The sequence below is a fragment of the Calliopsis andreniformis genome, chromosome 3, assembly GCF_051401765.1.
Source record: "Calliopsis andreniformis isolate RMS-2024a chromosome 3, iyCalAndr_principal, whole genome shotgun sequence".
Classification (NCBI taxonomy): Eukaryota; Metazoa; Arthropoda; class Insecta; order Hymenoptera; family Andrenidae; genus Calliopsis; species Calliopsis andreniformis.
The window spans coordinates 18,476,026-18,503,920 of record NC_135064.1 but is presented as its reverse complement, the minus strand read 5'-3'; the positions used below and the strand labels follow the sequence as shown (position 1 = coordinate 18,503,920).

The 27,895-nt window shown below is 33.3% G+C and overlaps 6 protein-coding genes across 12 annotated transcripts; 3 read left to right on the top strand and 3 right to left on the bottom strand.

The window, feature by feature from the left end:
• Window positions 1-109: 109 nt before the first annotated feature.
• Window positions 110-9,349, bottom strand: LOC143177314 (uncharacterized). Its single transcript, XM_076375184.1, has 8 exons — window positions 9,320-9,349; window positions 8,953-9,231; window positions 8,213-8,429; window positions 6,775-7,157; window positions 3,249-3,338; window positions 810-875; window positions 204-472; window positions 110-161 (listed from the first exon to the last, which is right to left on the bottom strand). The coding sequence occupies exons 1-8, from the start codon at window positions 9,347-9,349 to the stop codon at window positions 110-112; spliced, it is 1,386 nt and encodes a 461-aa protein (XP_076231299.1).
• A 654-nt stretch (window positions 9,350-10,003) lies between these two features.
• LOC143188752 (uncharacterized) lies at window positions 10,004-11,938 on the top strand. Of its 3 annotated transcripts, XM_076393179.1 has the most exons (5): window positions 10,004-10,142; window positions 10,380-10,622; window positions 10,965-11,341; window positions 11,405-11,641; window positions 11,725-11,938. In XM_076393179.1, the coding sequence occupies exons 1-5, from the start codon at window positions 10,065-10,067 to the stop codon at window positions 11,936-11,938; spliced, it is 1,149 nt and encodes a 382-aa protein (XP_076249294.1). In that variant the 5' UTR covers window positions 10,004-10,064. The 3 variants fall into 3 exon arrangements, with proteins under 3 accessions (XP_076249294.1, XP_076249292.1, XP_076249293.1); XM_076393177.1 differs by having other exon boundaries at window positions 10,380-11,341; XM_076393178.1 differs by having other exon boundaries at window positions 10,033-10,142; window positions 10,392-11,341.
• Window positions 11,939-12,416: 478 nt separating this feature from the next.
• Mus301 (mutagen-sensitive 301) lies at window positions 12,417-16,761 on the bottom strand. The gene is made up of 16 exons (XM_076393176.1): window positions 16,306-16,761; window positions 15,929-16,214; window positions 15,666-15,844; window positions 15,417-15,593; window positions 15,236-15,335; window positions 14,965-15,161; window positions 14,733-14,878; window positions 14,414-14,648; window positions 14,204-14,344; window positions 13,714-14,131; window positions 13,476-13,633; window positions 13,304-13,399; window positions 13,064-13,234; window positions 12,880-12,993; window positions 12,665-12,799; window positions 12,417-12,599 (listed from the first exon to the last, which is right to left on the bottom strand). The coding sequence occupies exons 1-16, from the start codon at window positions 16,744-16,746 to the stop codon at window positions 12,504-12,506; spliced, it is 3,090 nt and encodes a 1,029-aa protein (XP_076249291.1). The 5' UTR covers window positions 16,747-16,761; the 3' UTR covers window positions 12,417-12,503.
• Window positions 16,762-17,053: 292 nt separating this feature from the next.
• Window positions 17,054-17,906, top strand: LOC143188753 (succinate dehydrogenase assembly factor 2, mitochondrial). Its single transcript, XM_076393180.1, has 3 exons — window positions 17,054-17,212; window positions 17,295-17,446; window positions 17,515-17,906. Exons 1-3 carry the CDS (start codon window positions 17,180-17,182, stop codon window positions 17,783-17,785), a joined length of 456 nt encoding a protein of 151 aa, XP_076249295.1. The 5' UTR covers window positions 17,054-17,179; the 3' UTR covers window positions 17,786-17,906.
• A 41-nt stretch (window positions 17,907-17,947) lies between these two features.
• Blm (Bloom syndrome helicase) lies at window positions 17,948-23,568 on the bottom strand. Of its 2 annotated transcripts, none has more exons than XM_076393173.1 (15): window positions 23,383-23,568; window positions 23,156-23,273; window positions 22,494-23,081; window positions 21,563-22,418; window positions 21,378-21,485; window positions 21,117-21,289; window positions 20,779-21,000; window positions 20,348-20,709; window positions 20,022-20,280; window positions 19,567-19,950; window positions 19,331-19,481; window positions 19,065-19,252; window positions 18,655-18,979; window positions 18,395-18,575; window positions 17,948-18,308 (listed from the first exon to the last, which is right to left on the bottom strand). In XM_076393173.1, the coding sequence occupies exons 1-15, from the start codon at window positions 23,496-23,498 to the stop codon at window positions 18,170-18,172; spliced, it is 4,170 nt and encodes a 1,389-aa protein (XP_076249288.1). In that variant the 5' UTR covers window positions 23,499-23,568; the 3' UTR covers window positions 17,948-18,169. The 2 variants fall into 2 exon arrangements, with proteins under 2 accessions (XP_076249288.1, XP_076249290.1); XM_076393175.1 differs by having other exon boundaries at window positions 22,494-23,042.
• An 858-nt stretch (window positions 23,569-24,426) lies between these two features.
• Window positions 24,427-27,743, top strand: Eas (ethanolamine kinase 1). 4 transcript variants are annotated; one of them, XM_076393191.1, is made up of 7 exons: window positions 24,427-24,582; window positions 25,257-25,395; window positions 25,814-25,951; window positions 26,052-26,317; window positions 26,389-26,615; window positions 26,730-26,952; window positions 27,064-27,742. In XM_076393191.1, the coding sequence occupies exons 2-7, from the start codon at window positions 25,270-25,272 to the stop codon at window positions 27,128-27,130; spliced, it is 1,047 nt and encodes a 348-aa protein (XP_076249306.1). In that variant the 5' UTR covers window positions 24,427-24,582; window positions 25,257-25,269; the 3' UTR covers window positions 27,131-27,742. The 4 variants fall into 4 exon arrangements, with proteins under 4 accessions (XP_076249306.1, XP_076249305.1, XP_076249307.1 ...); XM_076393190.1 differs by lacking the exon at window positions 24,427-24,582 and adding an exon at window positions 24,914-25,046; XM_076393192.1 differs by lacking the exons at window positions 24,427-24,582; window positions 27,064-27,742 and adding an exon at window positions 24,914-25,046 and having other exon boundaries at window positions 26,389-26,662; window positions 26,730-26,888.
• Window positions 27,744-27,895: the final 152 nt, after the last annotated feature.

Genomic DNA, 27,895 nt, shown 5'->3' with positions numbered 1-27,895 from the left:
GCAATAGAAATTGACGGAGAATAGAGCTACGAACATAGAGGAAACGCGTAATTTCGAAAGAAAATGGAGATTTGATTTCGTATCGTATTCAGACGATCCTCGAGTTTATTTAAAGATCAATTTCAAATATGCCTCGAGCGCGGGGTTGTTCTGAAAGAAGACTAAATTATGCAAGAAATCGTTCGCGATATAATCATGGGTACAGTGCTTGGCTTATAATACGATCCACCATCTCCTTCTCGTAAAGATGACGTTGCCTTAGGGACTCTACGTATGAATCTTCAATGATTCTGTGCGAATTTAACGACGAACTGAAAGTAGATGTTCCTTTCAATTTTTTCAGTTTCCTCGACGACGATATCTTGCAGACATCGATGCTCTTCTGAAAACACTTGCCACAATTTTCGCTGCCATTTTTCTGAGAAGCTGCTCGGTTCACGGATACCATTGAAGATACTGAATCACTTTGCGTCTGTAAGAAAATAAAATCCATTCTTATAATATTGCAAAAATAGAATAAAAAAATGAGAAGCAAAAAGATTAAGATTTCTAAAATATAGACTATGAAGATTTAAGAAGATAACATAGAATTACATTAATGTGTCTCTAATTAGAGGGAATGCGAAATTTTGTTCTCTTTGAGGATTGAAAACAATACTGCACAACTAACAAGCCAGCAACGATTCAAGCAACTTAAAGCAATTAGAACATCAAAGTCGATTGTGGATATTTCAGGAGAAATACAGGAAATATCCGCCATTCGGACAAACGTACAAAGAGATATCAAGAAAAGGATCATCTTGATTTACCTTTCCATCGATTTCCTGATCCTTCAAAGGAGGCAGAAAGCATTTCTCTACTGCACTGCGTTTCGTCTGTAGACATAAACAAGTCGATCGTTGTAGCGAATTGAAAAGTCACTTCAAATAGAGATAAAGTAGGAAACTCTAGTCGTTTTTAAGAATATTATATCAATTATTTCATTCATCTCACTTAGTGCTTTATACGAATACATCCCATTTAAAAATGTTATATTTGATTCAGAATTTTGAACTACCATACATTGAACGCAATACACTCTGCACGAATGTGTTAACATGAGAGACCGAATATAAATCTGTATCTGAGAGCCAGACTAGCCCAAATCCATTTTTCCAAAATTAAGTTTTTTATAGAACCTTACTGCTTTTTCCTCATTTTATTATAATAACAGGAATTTAGTTAAGTTATGTTATAAGAGAAGGAAATTAATAAGCATAAACTACTTCAAATACTATGTTAAAAAATGGATAACTGCATTTATTTTATGGCTGTCCTAAAAAATAACAAAAAAAGACTTAGGCGACGTTGGCTCTCAGATACAGAAATACTAAACTTTCCGTCAGAATCTTACAAACTGTGAGTTGGTTGTAGTTCAATTGTTCACGTAACAATTCCGCCCGACACGCCGCGCCGTCTAAACGCAGGATTATTTAGAAATAGTTTCTCCTCGGAAGTTCCTCGACGCGACAGTCTCGCGGAACAGAAGCGTAGTCCCGCGCCGAATTCCTTTGCAAATTGTTTTGCGGTGACTGGTGTATTGACGCAGCCGCCGAACAAAGAACCCATTCCCGGGGCGAAATATGCATAAAGGGGCGGTAACTCGTTGATATTCAGGCCGCGATTATCGATACCGAGGGAGCAGACAGATGAGGATACAAGCAGGGGGCCACTCTCGCAAGGACGAAAGTAAGCAAAATCTAATTCCGGTGGCGGTAGGCGAGTCACGGGAACCGAGGGACCCCTTTCCAGAGATGTAACGTAGGTTTATCCACGTGTAGAGAATTTCTCTGCTCTCCTCTCGCCCTCGTATCCTCAATTCCTCCCTGTCCCTGTGGTAGTTGCGGCCTGCAGTCCTCGCTTTGTGCATATAATTGGATTTAGGTTCGGATACCGGTCTCTACTTCGCCCGACGGCCAACCAACGCGGCCCTTCGTCCTTTTCCACCGCCTTTCACGGCCCACCTATTCTACTCGAGTCCTATGATTAGATACAGCACCATCCGACGACTAATTTCGCGTACATCGTGTTACCAGGTACTGCCTTGTGATAAGAGCGCGATTAATAAATTGGGAACTTGTTTGCACTATTCGGGTACACGCGGATTTTAAGTGCCTCGAACGTAAAACTGGGAGCGGTCTTTGTGCCAGGAACAAAGCGTGGGTAATGCGATTACTTATCTGGGAACGATGTTCTGTACAAAGGAATTCAGTTTTCATTAATACAGGAGAATTCAATGCAGGAGAATTGAATATTATGGATAAATTGGGCACGTGGTGTTGGGAAACGATGAGAAAAGTACGTTTTGTGTTTTGAGATTTGCAGGTTCCGAGCGCCTATCGGCGAGCAACCCGCTGTACATTTGACGCCTGAGAATGCAACCTGTCGTTCATGGTTTAATCTATTTGAGTAAATTTTTGATCAAGAGATCGCATATTCTTTGATTCACTTCATTGCTTAAATTGTAGTGGTAATTAAAAATACATCTATGGATTGAAGATCATTTTTTTGGTGATAATAACAATATCAGAGTAATAAAAAATGAATAACAACGCGAGGATGGAAAGCGCCATCAAGGGAAAACGAAACTGGCAGCAAGCAGAGAAAAAACGACACCCGCCATTGTTAACACAAAAGCAGTACCTACATAATTAATTTCATTTATAAATCTTCTAGGGGACCATTACCACAGAGGCTTGACTTTCGCGCATAGAGAACGAGTAAAACGAACTAATTTTCGTCGCGATGCCTCTTTGCGTCCTCTAATTGGCAATTAAGTATCAACCGAGTGGCCGACACTGGTTAATGCTTCATGCTGTCACGGATCGACTCTTTTTTTCCTGCGGTATCATAACGATTTCCCACGGACATTTGATTCTGATTCATGAGCAGATCGTTACATACTCGGATAGTTACTAGTAAATGGTGAATATTCGTCTCTTTAGGGAATGGTCCAATGACCACTTGTCCCCTACCGTACTTAATTAGACTATACTTTTGAAACAGCCTATATCAAAGATTCTTACACAGATTTGAAGAAACACTACTTGTTAAATGGGAAATTCCACGTAAACCCATTTCACTGTCAACTCCCTTTTCGTTGCAATTACGAAACGTCCCAAAAAATGTTTTTTAACTCATTAAAAAGTTGGTATTGTTATATCCCAGGCACAGGGACGTGCATCAAAACCCGTGCACATGACACGTACCTCGAGCTTCTGTGCTTGCACCAGTATCCGCTGGCGATTACGTGCACTAACTGAATTCCCGTATGACCTTCGCCGCGTCAGCCACTCTCTCTGCAACAACAAACAATCCCTGAAGCTGCCATCGCTTCGATGAAACTTTCCAAACTAAACACACCCACTGTTCGGACGGCTGCCGCGGGCTTTATTTACTTTTTACGAAAGCTCCACGACCAGCCTGCCCTCCCTTCCGTGAACATGACATGTATACAGGGTGTTCAAAAAAAAAACAACGAGCTTCCATACAGTCTACCTAAGCGAGTAAAAAAAGTTATTACTGTGCAACATGAAGAGAGTACACGCGCGCCTAGTGATCCATCGAACGTACATTCTTACTCGGCGGGTTGCCTAGTTCAAGGCGTTCCTCTTTCGAATGTAGGTGCTGTCCCTATATAAGCTCATTGTTATTATTCTGTATACCTTGAAATTAGTTAAAACAGACGAGTTTTACTCGTTGTAAATTGCTTTCACGCCTTTAAGAAGACCTTAATGGGGTATTAGTATACATATTAACTTGAGAATTAGGTCCCTTATAAATTCGTTATTGAATTTATAATAAAGAAGCGATCATAACTTGATCGCTCTTATTTTGTCTTATATCCTTATATAAAGTCACCTCTTAAATTTTCTCTCGTCTGTTGTCGAACACCCTGTATATTTATAGACACACTTTTAGTAAAATTCTTTTGAATTATCTATACAAATACGATATAATATTCATACAGATAATTATACGATTACAAATGAACTAGAATCATCGTATCTATCAACCACTATTATCCTCTACTTGTTACTTATTTTACTATTCTACATACATCTGCTATCACTTTTACTTGGACCGCCAACATCTGTTCTAAGCCTTTGTAGCCCATTCTTTTGGACACCCTCTACACCCCCAGCAATGTTCGAACGGAGACGCTTGTACACAGTACCTCCCTCATTTCAGTGTCGAGAATCCGATTCGCCAGTTAAAAGTGTAGTAAGATCGATCGATCGAGCTACAGCGAAAATCGTGGAGTACCGAATCGACTACCTCGGCCGAATCCAGCGCAAAGTAGATTATGCAAATGCTCTTCGAAAGAGGACGACGCAAAGGGGTTGAGGACGAAGCGGGAGAGGGTGGCGGGGAGGGGTGGAAAGGAAGAACAAAAGGACGAATTGTATCTGGCGAAAGGGTCAGGCTCGATGCATCACGCCGAGCCATCCTTAAAAGTTAAATGAACCAACGAACGACGTCGAACGGACGACCTGCCAGTTCCTCCTCCACGTCGTCGTTTCGTTTCTCCCAGTACGCGTGCTGTCATTCTCCAGCCACCATCGTTAATGCGCGTCTGTACTGTTACCGTCACGGCGAGTTAAACTGCGGATAATATTAATACAACCTCTCAGGAGTTGGTATAATTATGTGGCATTATGGTTCATCCCTCTGTTCCACTCAGCTGATGTTTCATTTAAATTGTCTACGAGGGAACGGTCCCTGAGAACACGTTTATAAACAGATACACAGTGGTATCCAGGAAAAACTTCAACATTCTTGTTTTATGAGTCTCACTTTTCATTTTTTGAACTTTCTTCCGGCAAACGATGAAGATAATCAAGTTTGAGCAAACTTTTTAATTAATTTACTCTGGACAGAATACAAGAAAAGAATGTTATAGAGTTAAATTTAATCTTCTGCAATCGACGTTTGAACACGTCGGGTAGGTTTTAAGACATCAAACATAAAGATGTTCCCAAGAGATCCGGGAGACTACTGCTTCCGAGTTTCAAATCGAAGAGAAGAGCTACCCAAGTAGACAGATTTCGATAAAGGTGCTCCGCTGAACTGCTGTGTGAAATTTTAATTTCCAATCCACTAAAATCGTTTCCTGTGCTAACAGTTCACGATGAAATGGAATTCCACCTTTCGAGAGGAATAAAGTGGGTACGTACCTATGGGACACCGCGATTGAGTCCGTATGGGACACTGTATGTATCTACTTCCTGCTGAAAAATTTAAGACCACCCCCAGCCAACCACTGAAGTATTTGCCTTCAAGAATTATTTCTTCGAGTATGACGACGACTCTTTTCTGTCGTCTGTCTAACACAACTGCTACTGCAGCGACACGTCACCTAAAATACCTCAGTTTTACGATTAAAAGAATTGTGTTTAAACTGAAAAAATCAACACTGCTGTAGTACCATCGAGATGAAAATGTAGATACTGAAAAGTATTACTTTTAAACCTTGTTGCACCCATTTCTACTAATATCTGTATTTAGAAATAACTATCGAAATCAACCCTGAAACTATTAAAAATCTAATCCACTTAACTTCTAAAAATTGATTTATCTAAATCTAGAGACACAAGTTTAAAGAAAATCTAAAAAGGAAAACCTAAATCTAAGGACACAATCTAAACAGAGGAGAAAATCTAGAGACATAAGTTACAGATCCTACTTTAATTAATTTAGATTTGAAATTTCTCTCGATGTTATAAAATGTTGAGATAGCAATGCCTTGAAGACTATCATCTCGGACTCACTCGATCACGCATGCTCCTCCATACATATACGACCGCGATATGACTTATAAGAGTCGGAGACGGTGAATGATAAGGTAGCTGTGAGGAAACGGCCGCATGTTTATTAAATTGAAGTTACGAAGACGAGGCGACAAGCTAACTCGCTTTAGGTCTTCCGTGAAATTGTAAACTGCGATGGGTCGACGGAAGCGAAGTTTCTTCTACTTCGCTTTCTCGACTCTGGCGGGTTAACTTCCGACGGGACAAGGAAACAAGATTGCGAAACGTCTCTGTTCGAACTTCTGCCGACTCGACTTTGGAACCGAATAGTCGAGATCGTGCGCAGATCATCAAAAATACAATTCGCGTTTTGTGAATGCGAAAGCTTACTTCGACTAACTCCTAGTATTGAGGATACTGCACTAGCTCTGGGAAATATATAAAATTGTATCAAGTAGATTTTCATCTAAATTTAACGTGTTACTGGCGGATTCTAATTTCAGTGCCAGCATTTTAAAATCCACGAAACTTTAATACAGTTTCCGGTACTTTAATTCGTTCATCCGAAAAGCGTAATTCGAAACAAATTGCCTACAGTTTTATAGACAAAATCCAATATAAAATACTTTTAACTTTGATTTAGTTGCTGTGTAGCTCAGTTACCTTCTACAGCTTTATAGATGAAACCCAATATAAAATACTTTTAATTCTCGTTCAGTTACTATGCAGTTCAATTACGTTCTCTAATATATTACCAATTTAAAAATTCCGTTTTTATTGAATAGAAACATGAAACACTATGCACTTTTCGGATGATATAATATTCGATTACCCACCTAGTAGTCCCACGATCATAGCAGTCAAGACTCCGAATAATAATTAATTAATTATAGCTTACTGGAGATCCAAATCTCAGACACTTTAATAGCGTAACACGGATTGAGGGAACGGACAGAAAAAAGAATAAAACTTGCAGACCATCTACCTTCGCCTGCATCTCAACTTTATCGGGCCCCAGAGATCGATCGAGCTTCGGTATCGGCAAAGTCCTGTACTCCTCGATGGTGTACGGTCGGTAGCCGAGGCCATTCGATTTATCGCCGTTGCGCTTAACCCTGCCCAGACGTGGGTGGCTGTTCGTGTCTTCTGACACGTGTTGATGCACGGTTTCGGAGGATAGTGTGGTCGTGGCCGCAGGATCGGTGGATCCCTCGATTAGACGACGGTAAAAACTCAGCTCGCTTCGATCGTCCCTCGGGGTGGACGGCAAGCACGTATCCTCGTCGGTGAGCTCTGCTCGTTGGCTGTCTCCGCAAACCGACAAGGTGGAACCCTCTGGGGACCTGGCGTTGTACGATGGCCCACCACCTGCAGCAACCAGAAACAGAGGATGCATCTTTCTATTCATGTTCGAATTGGGGGCGCCTTGGAACGAGACCCGACATACACGCGTGTCGCGTCACGAAGAAACTACAGTCAATCGGGGGCAGGGGTTGCGCCAGTTGTGGGAGGATAAATTAATCCTGGAAATGTTAAGAAAGAGGGGTTCTCAAACCCACTATTCGAAACATGTTAATATTTGAAGTGTGTATACTATTACAGTTTGGGTTGAATATTCGATAGTTCTCGTTGAAAGAATTTTTCTAGATAAATAGGTATATGAGAAGTGTGGATGTGAGAAACTTCTTATTAGGAACTTGGTGCAAAAACCAGTCAGCTCTAGCAGAAACCTTTTTTTTATAGATCAATAATCTTACTAAGCTAATTAAATAGTTTGTTGTTAACACTACAAATTTTGAAAAAATGAAACTGACCAGTTTTTGCACTTTGCCATTCTATTATACTTTCGAGATCAATGGCTGAAACGGGCACTTGGAAGACTGTCAGAGTCCATGTAACCAAGTCTCTCTCAAGCCACTTCCCTGCCCCAGGCCACGAATCCAATTTAACCCTCTAGATCCCTGTAAAATCTGACATTTTTGACGTAACCCCTAAACATTCTTCAAACGCCTATATATTCAAGACACCTACGCTTTGAAAAATATCTTCTGCTTTTACAGAGCCAGACTGCTAACGCATGGTGCTTGGAATTACTGAAAGATTCAGCTCGGCTCCGAATAACAATAAAGCAAAGCAAGGTAGCGAGGGTAAACACAGAGTGGAAGAAGAAACAAACAAGAAGGGAGATCCGTATGAAGGCTGGCGTACGTTCTAATCCCTCGCCGGGTACAGATATATATCACCGCTGTGGAAATGACATCTAATCACGACCCAAAGTAAACGTCCTCGGAGAAAATTGCATCATTCCGGTGCCGTTTCAAGCGTCTTCGCGTAAACGCCCATCCCCTGGCCCACCCTCCCGTCCCTTCCCTCGTGACGGTCACGAACCAAGAAGGAGGAACGTCATCTCGTTTCGGACTAACTGAATCTACGACGATAAAGCTCCAAATAAGAGCGCGGCTTCCTCGCCTGCTGAACACTCGGCCCGAGCACGTTGCCAAGCTTTTTGTCCGGCTTCATAGGCATCGAATTTTCTTTGGAACAGCAACTTCGTTTCACTAAGAACGCCTTCGAGGAACGCTTCGAACGGTTGGACGTCACTCCTTTCTCGACGCTTCCGCCTTCCTGCTTGGGGCTGTTCTGCGAGGTGAAAATAAAATTGTTTAATGGCTGATCTCGTTTTCCTTTTCAAAGGTAGATCGATGTTTATGAAGCTAGTCGGAGGAAAGGAAAACGTTAAGTGACTTGATGCTTATTCAAGTATTTGAGTTTCCAAATTTTCAAATATTTAGATGTTCGAATTTTTAATTAAAAGTATTCAAAATCTGTTTGGTACATCATACTACAGCTGAAAAACGTAGTTACATAGATTGTATAAGCGAACACCTCTTCATATTCTGAAACATAACTAAGAACCTAGACTTAAACAAGAATTTAATTCTGTTATCTGAAAAGTCTCTTATCCGAAGGTTTTTGTATCCCTATTAACTTTAGTATATTAAGAATTTTTAATAAGTTGAAAAATGCTTTACAAATGTTTCTTCTAAATGTAATTATTTCAGTCATCGACTCCATTGCCGTAATTTCTTGTTACAGTCATTAAATTGAATACCACTGCAACTTAATCTCTAGTTTCGTGACAGTTCTTAGCACGTGGACTTACATTTCTTTTAAGGCTATCCGTGACGTCTCGTTTCCTGTTCCTTGAGGACGCAGAGCGTCGTCGTTTAGGCGCGTCTGTGAATCCCCCATTCGCAATTATCGCATTCCTGCCCTCTGCTGTCCCCGTGACTTTGTCGGTACCGGCACTCGGTGCGATTTCATTAGATCCGGTATCTGAAACGTTTCGGATGAAAAAAAAGGAAAAGGAGAAAACAGAAAAGTCAGACGCTTCGACTGGATCGATGACTTGGTGTCTCGTTTCTTTCATAGCTAACCCTTTCTTGCTAAATAAACAATTTTATGAGAACATCGCTTAGCTCTTTCACACAATTTTGTATCAGTTATTAATGATAGAATTCTCTATAAACTTTAGATAAAATTTGACGATTCTGAACCATAGCGTTTAGTACTAGTCGAGAACCAATATCGCCAGATGTAGGAAGATTTATTATAGCAATGATAATACTTCCAAAATAGGCAATGTATGAATTATTGCTAATTTAATTCTAACCTCGTCTCTGAGCTAATACTGCAGCTGTCGGTTTCAAATAAAATGATTCATCTGAAGATAATTTGATTGAAGTTTTGGATGGTACCAGGTTAGATTCGACATTTTTTCTATGCAAAGGATCCTGGATCCTTGGAGATATTTCAGATATATCCTCTAATGAGTCCGCCGAATAAACAGACATGGAGACAATTTCAATTATTTTAAAGGGAAACGGATACAGGTGTAGCAATTGTAATTAATTATCGCAATTGGGTGCAAATGTATATCAGATGAAATTAAAAAAATGGCTAAAAGAGAAGGATGAAAGGTGTTGATAATTGATAGCCACTGATAGGTCCTGTGATATTACCATAGATGATATAACCACACGTAATTTTGATACGTATTTTATATTTCAGGTGGCAGCAGCTGTCGGTTCATACACTCAACGCCATCTGGTAGAGTTGTGGAAAACGCATGTAAGTAACAGTCTATTTCTGGACGACTACATTGTAGTTTTGTGCGCGGTACATGACTCGACCACGTGCAGTAACCAGTAACAGTTGAAACGTTGAAACGGTCGAGATTTCTCAAAGCTAGCGGCTATACTTGTGTAAAGAATAATGGGTAAGAAAATAAGAAAGAATAAAGCTAGTCTGACCAATGACAGTGGTAATATTGACAAAAAGAATATGTCCAAGGTAAATTATGATAACTTTACATATATTTTTCATATTTTTGTTCAAACTCGCCGACTTTGAAGAGAAGCTTGAAATCGCATACTGCGGCGTTGGATTCTTTTCAAAGTTATCGAGCTGTACATAATTTTGCTTATGATGAATTATAAAAATATGTATGATTATTTAAAATCCCATGCATGTACATTTTGTGAATATAACGTTACATTCATTTTAACGAAATAATATGCTTTGTTCTAGAAACAAAAGCAGAAAGCAAATAACGTGGGTAAACAGAATCTTGGTATCGCTAAAGATAATAACTTGAAATTTAAAAGCAACAAAAAGAAAAATATGAATAAGTTGTCTAAAACATTGAAGCAAGTACAGAAAACTGAAGGAAATTTTGTTAATTCTAAACTCGTAAAAGTAGCAAATATAAAAAAGAAATTTGATACTGAAAAGCTAGATCATTCTGTTCAAAAGAAACAACAGAAAGCAAAGGTAACTAAGGAAGAAAGAAAAAAATTGGAATATACACTTAATACTAAGAAAAAGCAAGAAAAACACGATTTTGCAAAATTAAATTCAAAACACAAGGGCCAAATTAAAGATTCTGATTTTTCTGTTAAGACTAAAAAACAACGAAAAGGGACAAAGCATGCTGGTGATTTAATTACCAATCAATTTAATAAAAACAATAATACTACTAACAAATTGAAGAAAAAAAATAATGTTCAAATGCCTGAAGCAAATGACATGCATGTTTCTGAATTAACAAAACATAAGAAGAAGAAAAATCAAAACTCAAATAATGCAACAGCAAAAATGAATTCAATGTTACAGAAACAGAAGAAACCTATGAAGCAAATACAATCTTCTATGACTTCCCCAAAGAAGAACAATACTACAACAGCTAAAAAGCGTCATAATTTAGATGTTAAAAAGTTAGAAGAAATACTTAACGTGAAGCAAAAGCAAACTAAGAAAGAAAAAGAGACTGTAAACCCTGTAACTTTAAGGGATAGAATGTTACAAAAGTTACGTACATCCCGATTCAGATTTCTAAATGAGTCTATCTACAAAAACCACAGTCAAGAGTCCAAGAAATATTTTAAAGATGATCCAGATGCATTTAAAGCATATCATGATGGATATAAACAGCAAGTTCAACAGTGGCCTTTAAATCCTCTTGATGTTATAATATCATCAATCAAAACGATGTAAGTATTTGTTTCGATTCACTAATCTTTAAATCTTTTATTTATGTCTGATTATTTATTTAGGCCAAGAGAATACATTATTGCAGACTTCGGTTGTGGTGAAGGTAGACTTGCTACTTCTGTTGCCCATAAAGTGCATTCTTTTGACTTTGTGTCTTTAAATGATCATGTAACTGCCTGTGATATGGCACATACTCCTTTATTAACAAATGGAGTACATGTTGTTGTATTCTGTTTATCACTTATGGGAACTAATCTTAAAGACTACATCATAGAAGCAAATAGAGTTCTTAAGAAAGAGTAAGTATACTATATATATTAATGTTAAATAATATTATATATGTTACTAACATGCTAAAAATGTATGAAAATATAATTTACAGCGGTATTTTAAAAATAGCTGAAGTAGAAAGCCGATTTGAACAAATCGAAGACTTTATAAAAGTATTAAGTGAATATGGTTTTAAAAATACTTGGAAAGACTTGTCTAATAATTTATTTTATTTCTTAGATTTTAAGAAAGTAAAGGACATAGGTAATAAAAAAGCTAAGTTATCTCCCATTACTTTAAAACCATGTTTGTACAAGAAAAGATAGATTACTATTTTAAAACTATGTTTGTATTAAAGAAAAGAGATTATTATTTTAGAACTATGTTTGTATAAAAAAAGAGACTATTACTTTAAAACCATATTTGTATTAGAAATGGTTAATAATATTAAGAAAAGATTGTTGCTTTAAAACTACGTTTTTATACGAAGAAACAGAAATTAAGATATTTTTTAACATGTGGACTATGTATATTAGAAAAATATGCATTTTAATAAAGTTATTATTTTTTTAATATTTGTGTTTAATATGACTACTTATTTGTATGTATAAAAATTGTTCCATATTGTGGTGAGGTCATATTTCCTTGAAATGACATCAAACACAGCTTGGATTTTTTTAATATATGTGCCAGCTTAAACAATGTGCTATCCTTAAAACACATTGGTCTGTTTGGCACAATTTTCATGAACAAGCTAGGAAAAAGTAAACGTAATGTGACTAAAAAAATTTTATAATTAGAGATGAAACAATTTATTCATACAAGTTGTATCTACATGTACAGAGTTCATATTATACAATTTACTGATTTACATGAATTATCTTTTAAATATTAAATTTTTAATTCTCTTAAAGTATTCACATCTATGTCATCTAAAAAATCATCAGCTTCATCTTTTAAATCTTCTATCTTCTCTAATATTAACAACTGTAAAAACAAAACATATAATGTGAAAATCCAAAATATTAAAATTCAGTCTAAAAAACAGTTACCTTAGCAGCTTCAATAATTTGTTGTGCGGCTCTTTTACTTAAGTATGGAATTTTCATTTGCAAATCATTTATCTTTGTCTTAGCTATGCACTTTATTGTTCTATATCCGGCATTATACAACTGACGTGCTCTACCCTATTAATTAAAATATTCTTACAATCCAAGTTTGTTATAATCTTTTAATTTACATAATAAATGTGATATGAATATCTTACAATTTTCACTAGTGGTAATTCCATCAGCGCTTCTAACTCCGCAGGACAACAGTAAGATAATTTTTTACTGAACTCATTTAATAAATCTCTAAATGCCCAAAACTCATCTAACTCCTAGAATGATTATTAACATTTTACAAAACTAATTCCATAATCGGTTTTATAAAATAATTCATCAACTGACCTGGCAAAATCGAACTACAGAAAATGCAAAGGATGACACTGCAGTCAAAAGATTTTGTATGATGCCTCTATTCACTTGATACTTTTCAGATATATTGTAAACTGCGTGCTGTGTCCATAAGTCATACAATATTAACGTTATATAGAATCTATTAACTATTGGCTCAGTGCTCTGTTAAATACAAATAACGTAATGATTAATATAAGTTTAATATAAAGAAATTCAGATTTATGCACTTACTTTAGGTATTATACCATTGCGTATTTTACCCACGGTTATTTCATTAATCCCAAGGAGTCTTGCTGTTTTCATTTGTGTCTCTGATAAAGTTAGTACCTACAAGTATAATAAAAGGATTAAATATAAGTTATTTGTAATAAAAGTATCAAACATAATAATAATAAAAAATTACCACATCATAATAAACTGATCCTACTGGTTTTACTTGAGATAACATATCATATGGGGTAACAAGATACAAAAGGTGTAAGTAATCAAGAAGTATTAAATGCTCCTGGGCTTTTTTTAGGTCTTGATATAACATGCATGCAGCCTGCATATCCATGCATCCTGTTCAATTGTACAAATTATTATTACGTGTTATAAATTATGAGTATTAGTAATTCACTCATTAAACGAATTAAATATACCCTTCATAGCTGCACGTCCTAGATTACAAAGTTCTAATTCAGTATCGTTTCTAAGAGTTACTACTTTTTTTCTTTTTATTTCTACACTTTCATTATCAGGATACAGATCCTGTGTTGGAATCTCAACCGTTATGTTCGGTTTGTATGTATCCAAACTTTTTTCTTTTTCTTTCACTTTCATTACACCGCTTTTTAAAAGCTCAATCATTGTTTGATCCGCAATATGCTTGACATTTACGTTTAAACGTTGCTGTTGAATATTAAGAAGTGTTCGCTGCACTATTTCATGTATTTCAGATCTAGTTGTTGCTAAAGAAGACAATACAGAGCTCAGGATTAAGTTATTTAAGCCCTTATCTTTGTCCACGTGTAAAGTGCTTAATGAATCATCCATCTTGGACATTAAAAGTTCCTTTACCTGTATAATAAATACTAATAGAAAATAATCCTATGTATACTTAATATAATAACCCAATAAAGTAACTATTACTTTTGGTAATTCATGCTCTTTGCATATAATTATACTTTCTCCTACATTTCCCATACCAGCACGGCCAGCTCTTCCTATCATTTGTTTATATTTACTCAAATTCAGAAACTGGTTGCCAACATATGGACTCCTCAGTATCACCTGTTGTTTTTATTATAAATACGAATCCATTAATGCCATAATGAAAGAATATACGAATAAATGCAGTACCCTTCTTGCTGGTAAATTTACTCCAGCCGCTAGCGTCGATGTACAACATATTACAGATAGAGTTCCTGCTCTAAAAGCATCTTCCAATAACCGTCTTTCCTCGGATGTAAGACCGGAGTGATGATAAGCTACACCAAACTTTATAGTTTTACTTAAAATAGGACACAGTCCTTCTTCAGTTTGTAGAGCATTCAGTAAATTTTGTTTTTCATCTATTTTAAAATTCTCCAATGATCTAAAATTATTATCGAATATAATATGAGTTACATTTAATTATATTATATAATGAAAACAGTTCAATTATGAGAAAGTATCTTACGTAAATAACATTTTACTTAATAACAAAGCCACATTTTCACAATTTTTTCGACTTGAACAAAATATGAGACACGAATCTTGAGGAATTACATCCGTTACTAAACCAGCTATTCGGTCTGGGTCTATGATTGCTGCTTTATTTGTATACTTGTTAGAAAAGGAATTATTTAGAGAAACAAATATTAATTATTTCATAATTATACAATCCAAAATTCATAAGTATACAAACTTACTTTATAATTAATTTTTTTTACATCCGTTAACAATTCTTCTGTTCGTAAATCGACCAACCAAATTTTATCCTCGCATTTTACATATTCTTTAATCTCAATAGGCCGAAAATTTCCAGTATACAAATCTGCATTTAAAAATTCTGCTACTTCGTTTAAATTACCTATTGTTGCACTCATTCCAATAATATGTATTTTTTCTATATTAAAAACCAGTCAATTATTTAATGGTTGTACATATAAAAATGACCTAATGATTTGATATATACTGTACCATTAGCGCATAATGCTTTTGTTAAAAGAACTTCCAATGAAGCACCTCTTCCTCCACTTTCACCTAGTAAATGCAACTCATCCACAACTATAATACCAATCTGAAATAGATTAAAGTATGCTTGTGTAGTATGATTCTTTATTGATTTCATATATTTCTTTCTCAGAATGTCTCAACTTACTTCGTGAAACCGCTTTTCTTCTATTAAACTGTTTATCAAACCTAATGCTTTCTCTATAGTACACATGTATACACTTTTCTTTTGACGACGTTTCTTTGGTGGGTAAACTCCTTTTGATGCTGCATATTCTTCTACCATAAAACCTAATTCTAATGCAAATGGTGCCATTGATTGAACCTACAAATTATAAAGGATATATTATTCAATAGTAGAACAATATTGACTGCAATTAATGATCAAAATACTAACTTTCTCTTGTACTATAGCAACAAATGGTAGTACAAATATTGCATTCTTCTTATTACATATAAGTTCTTTCAGCATTAAAATTTCTGCAACTAATGTTTTACCTCCACTTGTTGGAAGAGCATAAATTAAATTTTTCCTATCTTTTATTGCATCTAAATTTAAACATTCATCTTGCCACTCTAAAGAAATTAAACAGTTGTTAAGAGTATACAATAATAAATAATTTATAAGTAAATTTGATTAATGTTAATGGAAATACATACTATAAAGTGTGTCAATGCCCCTAACTTTTGAAAAAATTTCTTTTACTTTATTTGGCAAGCCATAAAATGTATAATTATCAATTGGAGTTATAGATGTGCTCCTCTGCTGCCCATTTAATTCCTTTTCACTTATACGGCATGTTTTCCTTGGTATATTATGAGTATGATCAATTAGGTTTCTTTTTAACGAAAATTCATTTTGTCCATTTTCTGATAAATACAATGAATGTATGTCTTGTGTGAGAGTTGTTTTATTAATATGATTCTTAGAGTCTTCAATAACAACCTATAAATAAAAATAAAACATAATTAGTATATTTAAATATTACATACAAACTTTCTCTACTAAAGCTTTGTTCAAGTCATCAAACACTGACCTGAGTGAAATCTTTCCCACAATTATCTTTACCATTAGGAGATTCCAATTGTGTAAAAGCTTCATTCATGAATGTCTCATCTCCCCAATTATTAGATTTATCATTATATGCTGTATAGGAAATATTTAAATCCTCTTCAGTAATTTCTGCTTTAATTTCTTTTTTTATACTAGTACAGTGTGATACAGAACTTTTATGTAATTCAAACTTATCATAAGTGCTCCATTCATCATGAGCAAGATTGTTTATTGTTTTGTCATTCATGCCAGGACTGACAGAAGCTACCCCATCAACTTTATTATTATCATTATCCTTTTCAATATCTCTTAGCACTGTATCATCCAAATCCAAGCAAAGAATTGAATCAATTCTTTTTACCGGTTCAGGAGAAAGTTTGCCATGATTTTTGAAATTTGTATATTTATTTATCTCTTTATACATGATTGGTATTTAAATTCACAATTTAAATTCACATTTAACACATTACATATTATTAAATCATTTTAAAGGAGAAAGCCGACTGTAACTAAGGATTATACTTAACCTAACGAAAAACTTCATTGATGACAGTATGTCAAATAAACGAAACGAAACGTATTTACAATTCATATATACAGAAAAGTTGTACTTTCAAATAAAAAGCATAAACTGGTAATAACAATATAAGTAGTATATTAATACTATAGCTAATACTGATAATTATATTTATTAATATTAGCTGGTTCCTATTCCTACACCTACACCCCGCCACACCCTGCACTCCGAAGCTGCAGGGCTGCAGGCTGCAGTTCTATTCAGTTAACCACAGTTAACCACGAGCGTGTTAATCTTCATTTCTCAAACGTAAAGAATAAAGCAAGGAAAATTGAGGAAAATGAGTGCTCTCATGAAATCTCTAGTATCTACGGTAAGGAATAAAATATAACATAATCAGCTACAATTATAATGTTATTGAATCATGTAAATAATATTGCACCATGTCATGTAAGGTTAAGCCGACCCCTTTGGTACGAAGTATCTCTTTATGTTATCCAAAATGTAAAGATAATATTGAAGACATAATTCACCCAGACAGTCGTGAACCCAGCATACCGCTATACGTTGAACGTGATAAAGAGGGTACAGATATTAAACGAGCTAGGTATTAATAAAGAAAGCTCTTACAACAAAATAATAATTTCAAAATATTTTAATGTTATTATGTTACAGATTAGTCTATCAGTCTCGTAAACGTGGTATGTTAGAGAATGGTCTTCTTCTAAGTACATTTGCCAAAAAGTATTTATCTAACTTCGATGATAAACAATTACAATTGTACGATCATCTCATAAATTTACCATCCAATGATTGGGATATATTTTACTGGGCTACGGGAGCTAAACCTACTCCACCTGAATTTGATAATGAAGTTATGGATCTACTGAAGAAACATATAAAAAACGAGGATCGTCAAGCGAGAATAATGCAGCCTGAATTATAGATCAGTATTCTGTAGTTATAGTAGTGTATTATTTATTTGTTTAAAAAATATATTTTTCTAGAATATGTATATAGGTACATTGTATTTATTGTAAATATGAATTAAATAACTTTATAAACAATCTATAATGTGTATTTGTAAAAGAAAATACACATTTTTGTTAATCAAAAATATATCTTTTTATTACAAAATTTCATATATATACAAGTCTGCTGCAAACATTTCTTACAAAAATGATACATAATACTGCATTATTTTGAGTTATAAAATGGCAAAATCGCCAATTTTTTACAAACACGGATACACTGTATCCTGAGTTACATAAAATAATTACAAGTTTTATGTCAGTCAATCTACGATCACAAGTATAGTACACAGATAGCATCAACCAAATTGCATATACCTATGTGGGTTTGATGCAAATTCTTTCTTTTGTGAAAAACTGACAAGTCCTGGGCCCTTTGTAGTTGTAGATTTTGAAGTTGCAGATTTTGTCTTTGCTGCACCTTTTCCTTTTCGTGTACTGTTGATATAAACAACATGAAAACAAGGCGATATATTTGTTATGTAAAATATGCATACAGGTACATATATGTATATGTGCCTTACCCTGATGCTGCCCGTTTAAATTTTTTAGTAGTATTTCGGTAATTGCCTTTGCTTTTACGTTTTCTGCCACCAAATTTCTGTGTATTAAAATACGTAGAAGAATTGGAGTTCCATGTACCGTTATCATCGTCATCATTGTCATCATCGTCGTCATTATTTTCTTGCTCTTCATTTAGTAATACTATAATTAATCAATTGATTAAACATTCAAGGATCATAATCAATATATTTAATCTATTAAAATTGAATAATCTATCTACCGTATTTTTCTGCAGCATATTTTTGTGTGATATCCAGTAATGCCTTTCCATATTTTTCAAAATTTGCTTTGGTAACATGTGGTATTTGTAACATCGCTTCCTCACTATCTGGAAGTTTTTGGCTCATTGCCCTGATTGCTATCATATTCATGACCGAAGATGCCGAAATGTCAAGTGCCCCAGCAATTCCTTTTATTATTTCCATCAGTTCCTTATAACAACGTTCTTGTAACTCCGCAAGAACCTTATCAATTTTCTTGGTAACCGTAGATACTGTTGCTACTGCAGCAGTGGTACTATTAGACGATCTCATAGGAATTTGAACCTGTTGTTGAGATAATTGTAGATGTCATATTTGTATTATATTTAAGAAAAATTAATCGTTCATGCAGTAGCAATGTTGTTTTTACCTTTACATCTTTATTTGTCATAAGTTCACTGGCATTTGGACCAATCTTTATATATGCACAAGCAATTTCATTATTAATGTACATAGTTTCTTGCAAATAGTCTTTAAGTACCATGTGATGTAGTAATCGTTCTATATCGCCTCTGTTCCATGATCTTCCAGCACCGTACAAAGCATGCTTATTAAGACCTATAAAATATGTAGTTAAGTGTATGCTATATCAGACAAGAAAAATATGCGTGTAAAACTATAATTTGTATCTTATACCTGATTCTCTAATCTTTTTAAGATCGCTTCCTTTAAATATATCTGTAAGAAATACCAATGTGAGATTACAGTTTCTCATTTGATTGATGTCACGTACACCTTTCATAATTTGTTTTGCTTGGCTTGTTGCATCTAGCATGATAAAATCATCCTAAAAAATGTACAGAATTTTATAGGATATTTGTATCGAAAAAAATATTGACGATCATAAAATAGACATTTTAAATATTACTCACTTTACATCTACAATTATCACATGATGTTGCTTTATTAGCCATACACTGTTTTCGATCAAACACTTCTCCAAAATAATTAAGTTGCAGCGCTCTACGACAATCCGTTCGATTTTCACAGAAAGATACCATTTTAAATAAGTTATCCATATGAGTTTTTATCACAGCAGGATTCGAATTGTCCATCTCAATCATTTTTCGGATTCTATGCATATCAGCGTAATTGTAGAATAATATGCAATCTGCATTTTCACCATCACGACCTGCGCGTCCACTTTCTTGATAGTAACCTTCAATCGACTTCGGAAGAGCTGCATGTATGACAAAACGCACATTCGGTTTGTCAATACCCATTCCAAATGCTATTGTTGCACAAACAACTTTAATCTAAAATTTGTTACACTATATAATTCTGCATATATAAACAAATGTCATAATTATTTACAAACTTTTCATACTTCCTCTGAGATCCATCGACCTTGAGTATCACTTCTATTATTATCTGTAAGTCCAGCATGATAACTTAGTGCTCTGATGCCATTCTTCTTCATTTGCGTGGCATAATCATCGCAATCTTTACGAGATAAACAGTACACGATACCACACGCATTTTGATATTTCGTTTTTATCATTGCTATTACCTCATCTGAACAATTTTTTCCCTTTTTTCCAATTATACTGTACCTTAAATTAGGTCTGTTGAAGCTTGACATAAACCTTAAAAATAAAAAACAAAGATGTTTTTACCATGAACAATCAAATCAATATTTATATAATTGTATACCATTTTGGTTTAGTAAGGCCTAATTGATGTAATATGTCGGTTCTAACTCTTGGAGTGGCCGTTGCTGTCAAAGCTATTGTTGGTACTTTAGGATAATTTTCTCTGAGGCACTTTAATTTTTTGTAATCAGGTCGAAAATCATGACCCCATTGGCTTACACAATGTGCTTCATCAATAACAAATCTTGCCAATAATCCTCTCTCGTACAATGTAGTCAAAAGACTACAAAATTTTTGTGACGCGGATATTTTTTCTGGCGTTACGTACAATAATTTCAGAGCTGGGTCTCGTTTTGAAAGTTCTCTGTATATTCCTTCTGCCTGACTATCTGTTACTGCTCCAGACATATGTGCAGCTGGAATCTACGCAAGAATTGTTATTAGTTTATAATTATATGATAATATATAAATATGGCATTTAGAAAAACTTACATCAAGAGAGGTAAGTTTTTGTACTTGATCAAGAATTAGACTTTTTAATGGCGAAATTACAACAGTAACTCCATTTAACAAAAGTGCTGGCAGTTGATAACATAATGATTTTCCTCCTCCAGTTGGCATTAAAACGAAACAATCGAATCCCAATAGTGCAGCGTTAATAGCTTGCAACTGATTCGGTCTAAATGAGTACAGTCCGAACTTTTGCCTGAAAACCTAAAGATTTCACAAATATTTTATAAAAAGACCATTCTATTAACACACATCTTCACACTTGTTAATATACTAAAAGTAGAAAACTTCTAAGATCGAAGAAAACAGGAATGTTTTACCTTCAACATCTCTCGTGAATGTGGATACGTTAAACTATCAAATTCACCGCTAATACCGTCATTTTTGTAATTTCCAGTAAAAATACCAATTTCAGTGTTAGATTTAGTTGATTTGTTCTGTTCTTTCTCGCCTTGATTACTATTAGTGGTTTGTGTGGTCATTGTTTCAAATCCTACAAATTGAAATAAGTTAATTATTGATGCCTGAATAAAAATGAAATACAGTACAGTAGCTTATAATTACGATTAGAATAATTTTACCAGATGAATTCCAATTTGATGTTATATTACAATCTTTACTTAATGCAGGAAACAGCTCGAGTTCTTGAGTTAAACAGTCGACTATGTCTTCAGAATATGAACTATTATCTATAATAAACCAATTGTATAATTCACAATGTTTATAATAAGTCTTTAAATATAATTGTGAGTTTATGATAGTTTACCATATGTATCCATCCTATTATTTTGACTATTTTGAACTTTTTCTTGTTTTAATCTATCATTCAATGGCATATCTTCTTTCTTGTCTTGTACAGAATACAAATTTTTATTGATTTCAACTCCTCCTGGTTTATAGGAACTATTGGAAGGTGCATATAAGTCAAGACTAGAATCTGTCATTTTAATATTGGTAGTTTTAGACTTTTCTTCTTTTTCCCATATTTCTCCTATCTGCTTTGAAATTTGTGAACCCACAGTTGCTTTAATAGGTCTTTTCAATTGAAAGGTACTTTTTTTGCCCTGACTTGTAGAATCATTTAATTTAGTTTCAATGGGTGAACAATGAAAAGTTGTATCATTTTTCTGTTCTTTTATTTGTATTTCATTGTTTTTTTGTAAGGACTGGTAGAATTCTTTTACTGGTGGTGATACTGTACTTCCTGATTTTATTGCATTACTATAATGTGGTTCTACATCATTAGTATTAAAAGTAGATGTGTTAAAACTGTCGCCATCCGAAATGCTTACAACTAATTCTTGATTTAATGTTCCTACTGTTGTTCTAGGTAAGTTAGCAGTATTTGAACAAGTATTTGTAACTTCCCACGAATTTTCATCTGTAAGTTTCTGATCTTCGTTAATTTTTACGTGCATTAACTTTGTTTCAACTAAACGTGTTTTTGCTTTAGCGTGTTGATATAATATTTTTAAATCTTGAAATGTACGGGCATTAAAATTTGGAAACTTTTCTAGAACAGGTAGTGGAATTCGATCTATGGCAGTATAAAATTTTTCAAGAATTTCTATTTGAAAATCTTTTAACTGTTTATATCTATCTTCTAATTTATCTTTCGTAATCTGGAAACAGTATGATTATTTAAATATTTTTTATATTTAGTACAATAATAACAAATGTTTCAAAAGAACACTCACGGGTACTGAAGACATTATAGGTTTCACTTTCGCAGATTCTATCCAAGACTCTAATTGCTTACCTAAGCCCAAAGGTTTTAAATTTAATTTAAAATCTGGTCCTACCCATTCCTTTTTAGGAGTTCCCCTAGGACTCTTTTTAAAACTTGGACTGTTACTATCAGAATCTGATATCACAATGTCGTCTTTCTTTCTTGTCTTCAAATACTTTTTTGGTGTTTTTGGACCATCACTGTCTACTGACTTGGTTTCTTCAATTTCTGTTCTAGAAATGTTTTCAAGGGATTCTTGCTCACTGTTCATAGATGAAGATAATTGATTTGATACTGAATTTTGTTTACTATCAGTGGGAATTCTTTTTTTTCTGTTTAAACTCAAAAGTGGCTTTACTCCTACATCATCTTCACTATCCGATGACCGAATGAACTGTTGTCTTGGTTTCCTGAATCTAGACAATTTTTGTTCAAATTCATCATCGGATAACACTTCTTCTATATAATCTTCCCTATGTTCTTCCTTTAAATTACAATCATTTATCTTATTAGAAGCCTTATTAGCATCAGACAATAATGAATCTTCTGAACTATCCTGAAACCCATTTATCACACGATAAAATATTGAAATTTATAATATTTTGTATTAATCATAGAAAATTTGATTACAAGAGATATGATGGATGTTCTACAATTTGTTTCTAATTGTTTGTTATTACTATGAGATTCACAGGTGCTTTGAGCATTCTGGTTTTCATTTAAATTTGTGCTAGATGATTTAGGAGTGCTGCAAAAATAATATATTCTTTCATTTCACATGTAATAATGTTAGTGTATGTATTAAAATAATGTAACAATGATATTAATAAACTACATTGTGAATATATTTTTCATACCTGGATTGCATATTCTTTTTATTTTTCATTTTTTCGAGAAAATGTTTAAACGTGGGTTGTATATCACTTAAACTTGAGCTTTTCTTTGACATTTTTTTTAAAACTTTAACACTCATTTAAATATTTTCTGGTTTTGAAAATACATAAATACGTAGTGAACGAAAAATTGTAAACGTTTGTTTTGTATTACGCGATTACATATGGGTATACGAAACACAGCATCGATGATAACAAATTATAGTTTTTGGAGAAATATACATTTTATTGCAACAACGTGTTTTTATGTAGTATAATGATGCCTTTAATTGTATTTACGAAACAAACAACCAAAATTGAATTCGAAATAAATAGTATTAACACAAATACAGAAGAACATATTACACAACTGACTTTTAACAGTTTATTGGAGTATTTTAATTATGTATAATAACATACTATTTTAATAAACTATATTATTTTCTCAGAGCAATCAGTATTTTTCTCGTGTGCCACATTCCAGGCGCCAAATGTTAGTTATAAATACATACTGTTTGACGTGAAGTTAGCAATTGTAATTGGCTACAAATTTTCTACATGTGACACAAAATATATGAGAACAATTAAGAATGTTTTGTAATGAACATATATCATATATATAAACATCAAATGAACCATAAATAATATGAAATTAAAGTATAATATGATACAAAAGTGTGTAAAACTGGGATCAAGTACTATAATAGGGACATTTATGAAGTTTAATATTTCTATCTGTTAGAGATTTCAAACTGCTCAACAAATTGCAAAGATGACTGTAAAATATTACAAATGCATGTAAATATGTATATATTGATATAATTTAGTAAATGAATGTCATTATATTGCAAAGTTCTACATATCTTGTATTTTACTTATATTAGCTTCAGAATTTGTTAATATTTTCACCAATAGATTCAAATAGCATCAATCTTTTCAGTCTTACAACATTTTCATAACAACAGTCCCTAGTTACTACTCAAAAAGGATAAAAATCAATGGTGCGTTATTTCAATTTACTCATTCTACTCTATAATGTAAGCGTAAACACACATGTAAATTGTGTTAATTGTTACGTTCTTTTGAAATACAACAATTGTTTACATAGAAATAACATGTGAATAATTGTGTGCAAAGTAACATAAGCACTGCAGTCGCGTGGAACATGAAATATCGAATACAAAAGTAGAGTTCCTTTGTTTCTGATAAATCATCTTTAATAAACAAACCATTAATTATTCCATTATCTATTATTTATACATTTAGACGGGAATTATTAGAATTCATCTAAAATTTGCGATATTGTTTTTGTCACGATCGAATTTTTTTGAATTTACACGAGCATACAAAATCCTGTAATCGTAATTTTGTTATCAATAAACAAACACAACAATGTATGGTGTATCTTTCCATTTGTTATTTCTGAATATAGATACGTGGAACACGAAGTCGTTTAATATATTAAATCAGAATGACTTCCGCTGGGGTTGGAAATTGGATGGGGATGGAATCATTAATGAATTCAAGGTCTTCATACCTATTACCCTAGCCTTCTCTTGCTCAATCATTATCAGTCAGTATATACTATGTAGAAATATGTATGACTCTTCCAGTTAAAGTGGAACTACTGCACAGAGCAGTTCATAGTTGTATGTCACTCATACCTCATAAATCTTATTTAAATTCAATTTTCAATTATGTGTATCATTAACTTAAATATACCATTTAATTTTTTGTTTATAATTCTCTAAATACTTTCGATGTTTTTAAACATTTCTTACATAAACATTTTAAACTTGGAAACTAACATATCTATGTAATTTCACATATTTATCATAATGAAAAGTTTTTATTTATAGGTAACGTTCAATCATGGATCAACTATGCAAGGAACCACATTTTGACCTGACAATAGATGAAAATGAAATTATTAATGGTGCCAAAGAGATAATTAAGAAACTTAGGCCTACGTGGCCTTTGGATAAATTACGCTTCAAGGTAAATAATTTTAAGACTCATAACATTATCAAGTTTTTATATATATACGTGTATTCATGCTTTAAAATCGTTATATTGTGAAAAAAACATGATTATACATTTTTTTAGCTAAAATACAATATATAGTCAAATAAGTAAATGTTACGGGCAATAACATTTTTTATAATTGTATTTACTTCGTATTTTGTTTTTTAATATGGTGCAAAAACAAAGTTATTGAAGTGAAGATTATAGTACTAAACTAATAGTCAAGAAAAATTTGAAGTCAATGTACGGCTTATCTGGTATGTGACGTTATCTATTGATAACAAATATGTGTTTCAAGAGTTTAAATTGCTTGAAGTTTCATTTATTCTGTAACATCACTTAATAACTAGATTCAATAGAAAAGTATAGTTATGATCTATTTTATTTTCAGACATTTACAGATGGGATCACAAATAAGCTTGTGGGAGTATGGTATCCTGGGCATTATAATGAGATGGTTTTGGTCAGAGTATATGGAAACAAGACAGATTTGCTCATTAATCGTAAAGATGAAACAAGAAATATTCGAGTAAGTATACATAATACAGATGTACAGTATTATGTACAAAGTATACATAATATTGCTAAACAAATAAGTGTAATGGGCAGAACATTCATATTGTTAACAGATATTGAACAGAGCAGGTTTCACACACTCACTTTATGCCACATTTAATAATGGTTTAGCATATGAATTTATTCAAGGTACTACACTTACAACAGAATCTGTAAGAAATCCTGATGTATATACTTTAATTGCTAAAAAAATGGCTCAAATGCATAAGCTTAAACCTAGTCACATTGACATTCCCAAAGAAGCATTTATTTGGGACAAAGTAGAACAATTTATGGAGATAATGCCAAAGGAATTCTCTAATGAAACCAAACAAACAAGGTAATATCTTACTATAAAGAATAAAAATTTTTAATTCATATTATTTCCATATCCATTTTTCACACTTTCAGATTTGAAAAACTTATAAAACCATTTACTGTGTTAAAACAAAATTATCAGAATTTGAAAAGGACACTGACCGACTTAAATAGCGACATTGTTTTTGCTCATAATGATTTACTGCTAGGAAACGTACTTTATAATCAAAAGGAAAATATTGTAACCTTTATTGATTTTGAGTACACAGCGTATAATTATCAGGCTTTTGATATAGCCAATCACTTTGCAGAATTTGCTGGTAATCTAGATATATTTTTGAGTACTCAGTCTTTATCTGTTTTTGAAGTATGTCAAATTATGCTTGAAGAGTATAATTTATTAAGTTACTACAACTATACAAAAATTATTTTAGGTATTGACAATCCTGATTATGCTTTGTATCCTGAAGAAGAACTGCAGAAAACGTGGTTAAACATATATCTTCAGGAATACAATAATGTAAACTATGTACCTGAAAATGAAATTAATTTGCTGTATACGCAAGTGAATAAATTCGTACTTTTAGCACACTTTTTTTGGGGTTGTTGGGGGCTTATACAAAGCGAACATTCAAACATCGACTTTGATTTTTTAGAGTAAGTACATACAAACCCATAAATGTGCTTAATACTATTTATCACATCAAGATAAAAATTTTATGAAGCGATGTATCAGTATCATGTAACATTTAGTACGCTACTTTGTAGGTATGCTGCAACACGGTTTAATGAATATTTCAAGCGGAAAGAAGCATTCCCTGATATGAATGTATGAAATTTAAACCTATCATTGTTTTGTTTTTATTGTTTGTTACATTTTATCAAAGTAATACCTAAACAGATAATCATATCTTTATGATCTGTTATATCACCATACAAACATTCCAATAGTTACATTATGATATTGTTTTATATTCTGTTGTGTACAGATTAAGATTTTATACTAAATAATGTCTATATAATCTTGTTATTAATCTATATCGTATAATATGTTCAAACAGTATTATATAAATGATTATATATGCATCTATGTGAAAGGATATGCATACCGGTGCTATCTTCATAATACATATATGTTGTTTAAAAAACAATGTAAAACTGTTCTTTTCATAAATAGAAATATATTTTTATACAACCCGTTATATCCTAGCCCATAACTTTAACGAACGCAAATTAGCATTACTTTTCACCATATTTTTACGTTAAAAAATTAGAATTAAAGAAAGAAAACAGTTCGAGCATACATTCTAAACCACTTTGCAATCAAATGTATGTACAAGTAAAATTGCTTGACCAGTTTCAAGTCAAGAGACATCTTATCAACAACTTACAAATTTATTGAACGAGTGAATTATCGGTTTTCACGCATCATTGGAAGCCATAAAATAAAGAAAAAATTATGAAATAGATAAAACGATAATAATGTATTGCGTTTCCAATTTTAAATAACCTTGTCATCCTGAGTGTGCGCACGTGCGTGTCTATTCATGTGCCGCACACTAACGGAACCGATGTCATATGGTAAAGTCGGTCAATTGAC

Excerpts from the sequence above, each read along its gene's own strand:
- Blm (XM_076393173.1), bottom strand. The coding sequence starts at position 23,498 with ATGAGTGTTAAAGTTTTAAAAAAAATGTCAAAGAAAAGCTCAAGTTTA. Across the intron at positions 19,951-20,021 it reads GTCGATGGATCTCAGAGGAA|ATTAAAGTTGTTTGTGCAAC; the intron begins GTATGAAAAGTT and ends AACAAATTTTAG. Across the intron at positions 19,253-19,330 it reads TAAAAAGATTAGAGAATCAG|GTCTTAATAAGCATGCTTTG; the intron begins GTATAAGATACA and ends CATATTTTATAG.
- LOC143188753 (XM_076393180.1), top strand. The coding sequence starts at position 17,180 with ATGAGTGCTCTCATGAAATCTCTAGTATCTACG. Across the intron at positions 17,213-17,294 it reads TGAAATCTCTAGTATCTACG|GTTAAGCCGACCCCTTTGGT; the intron begins GTAAGGAATAAA and ends ATGTCATGTAAG. Across the intron at positions 17,447-17,514 it reads ACAGATATTAAACGAGCTAG|ATTAGTCTATCAGTCTCGTA; the intron begins GTATTAATAAAG and ends ATTATGTTACAG.
- Eas (XM_076393191.1), top strand. The coding sequence starts at position 25,270 with ATGGATCAACTATGCAAGGAACCACATTTTGACCTGACAATAGATGAA. Across the intron at positions 26,318-26,388 it reads AATGAAACCAAACAAACAAG|ATTTGAAAAACTTATAAAAC; the intron begins GTAATATCTTAC and ends TCACACTTTCAG. Across the intron at positions 26,953-27,063 it reads ATCGACTTTGATTTTTTAGA|GTATGCTGCAACACGGTTTA; the intron begins GTAAGTACATAC and ends GCTACTTTGTAG.
- LOC143177314 (XM_076375184.1), bottom strand. The coding sequence starts at position 9,349 with ATGGTTCAGAATCGTCAAATTTTATCTAAA. Across the intron at positions 7,158-8,212 it reads GCTTTATCGTCGTAGATTCA|GTGGTGGGCCATCGTACAAC; the intron begins GTTAGTCCGAAA and ends TGGTTGCTGCAG. Across the intron at positions 3,339-6,774 it reads AAGTTGAGATGCAGGCGAAG|AGAGAGTGGCTGACGCGGCG; the intron begins GTAGATGGTCTG and ends TTGTTGTTGCAG.
- LOC143188752 (XM_076393177.1), top strand. The coding sequence starts at position 10,065 with ATGGGTAAGAAAATAAGAAAGAATAAAGCTAGTCTGACCAATGACAGT. Across the intron at positions 10,143-10,379 it reads ACAAAAAGAATATGTCCAAG|AAACAAAAGCAGAAAGCAAA; the intron begins GTAAATTATGAT and ends GCTTTGTTCTAG. Across the intron at positions 11,342-11,404 it reads ATATCATCAATCAAAACGAT|GCCAAGAGAATACATTATTG; the intron begins GTAAGTATTTGT and ends TTATTTATTTAG.
- Mus301 (XM_076393176.1), bottom strand. The coding sequence starts at position 16,746 with ATGTATAAAGAGATAAATAAATATACAAATTTCAAAAATCATGGCAAA. Across the intron at positions 15,594-15,665 it reads TTGCTATAGTACAAGAGAAA|GTTCAATCAATGGCACCATT; the intron begins GTTAGTATTTTG and ends TATAATTTGTAG. Across the intron at positions 13,634-13,713 it reads AGGACGTGCAGCTATGAAGG|GATGCATGGATATGCAGGCT; the intron begins GTATATTTAATT and ends ACAATTGAACAG.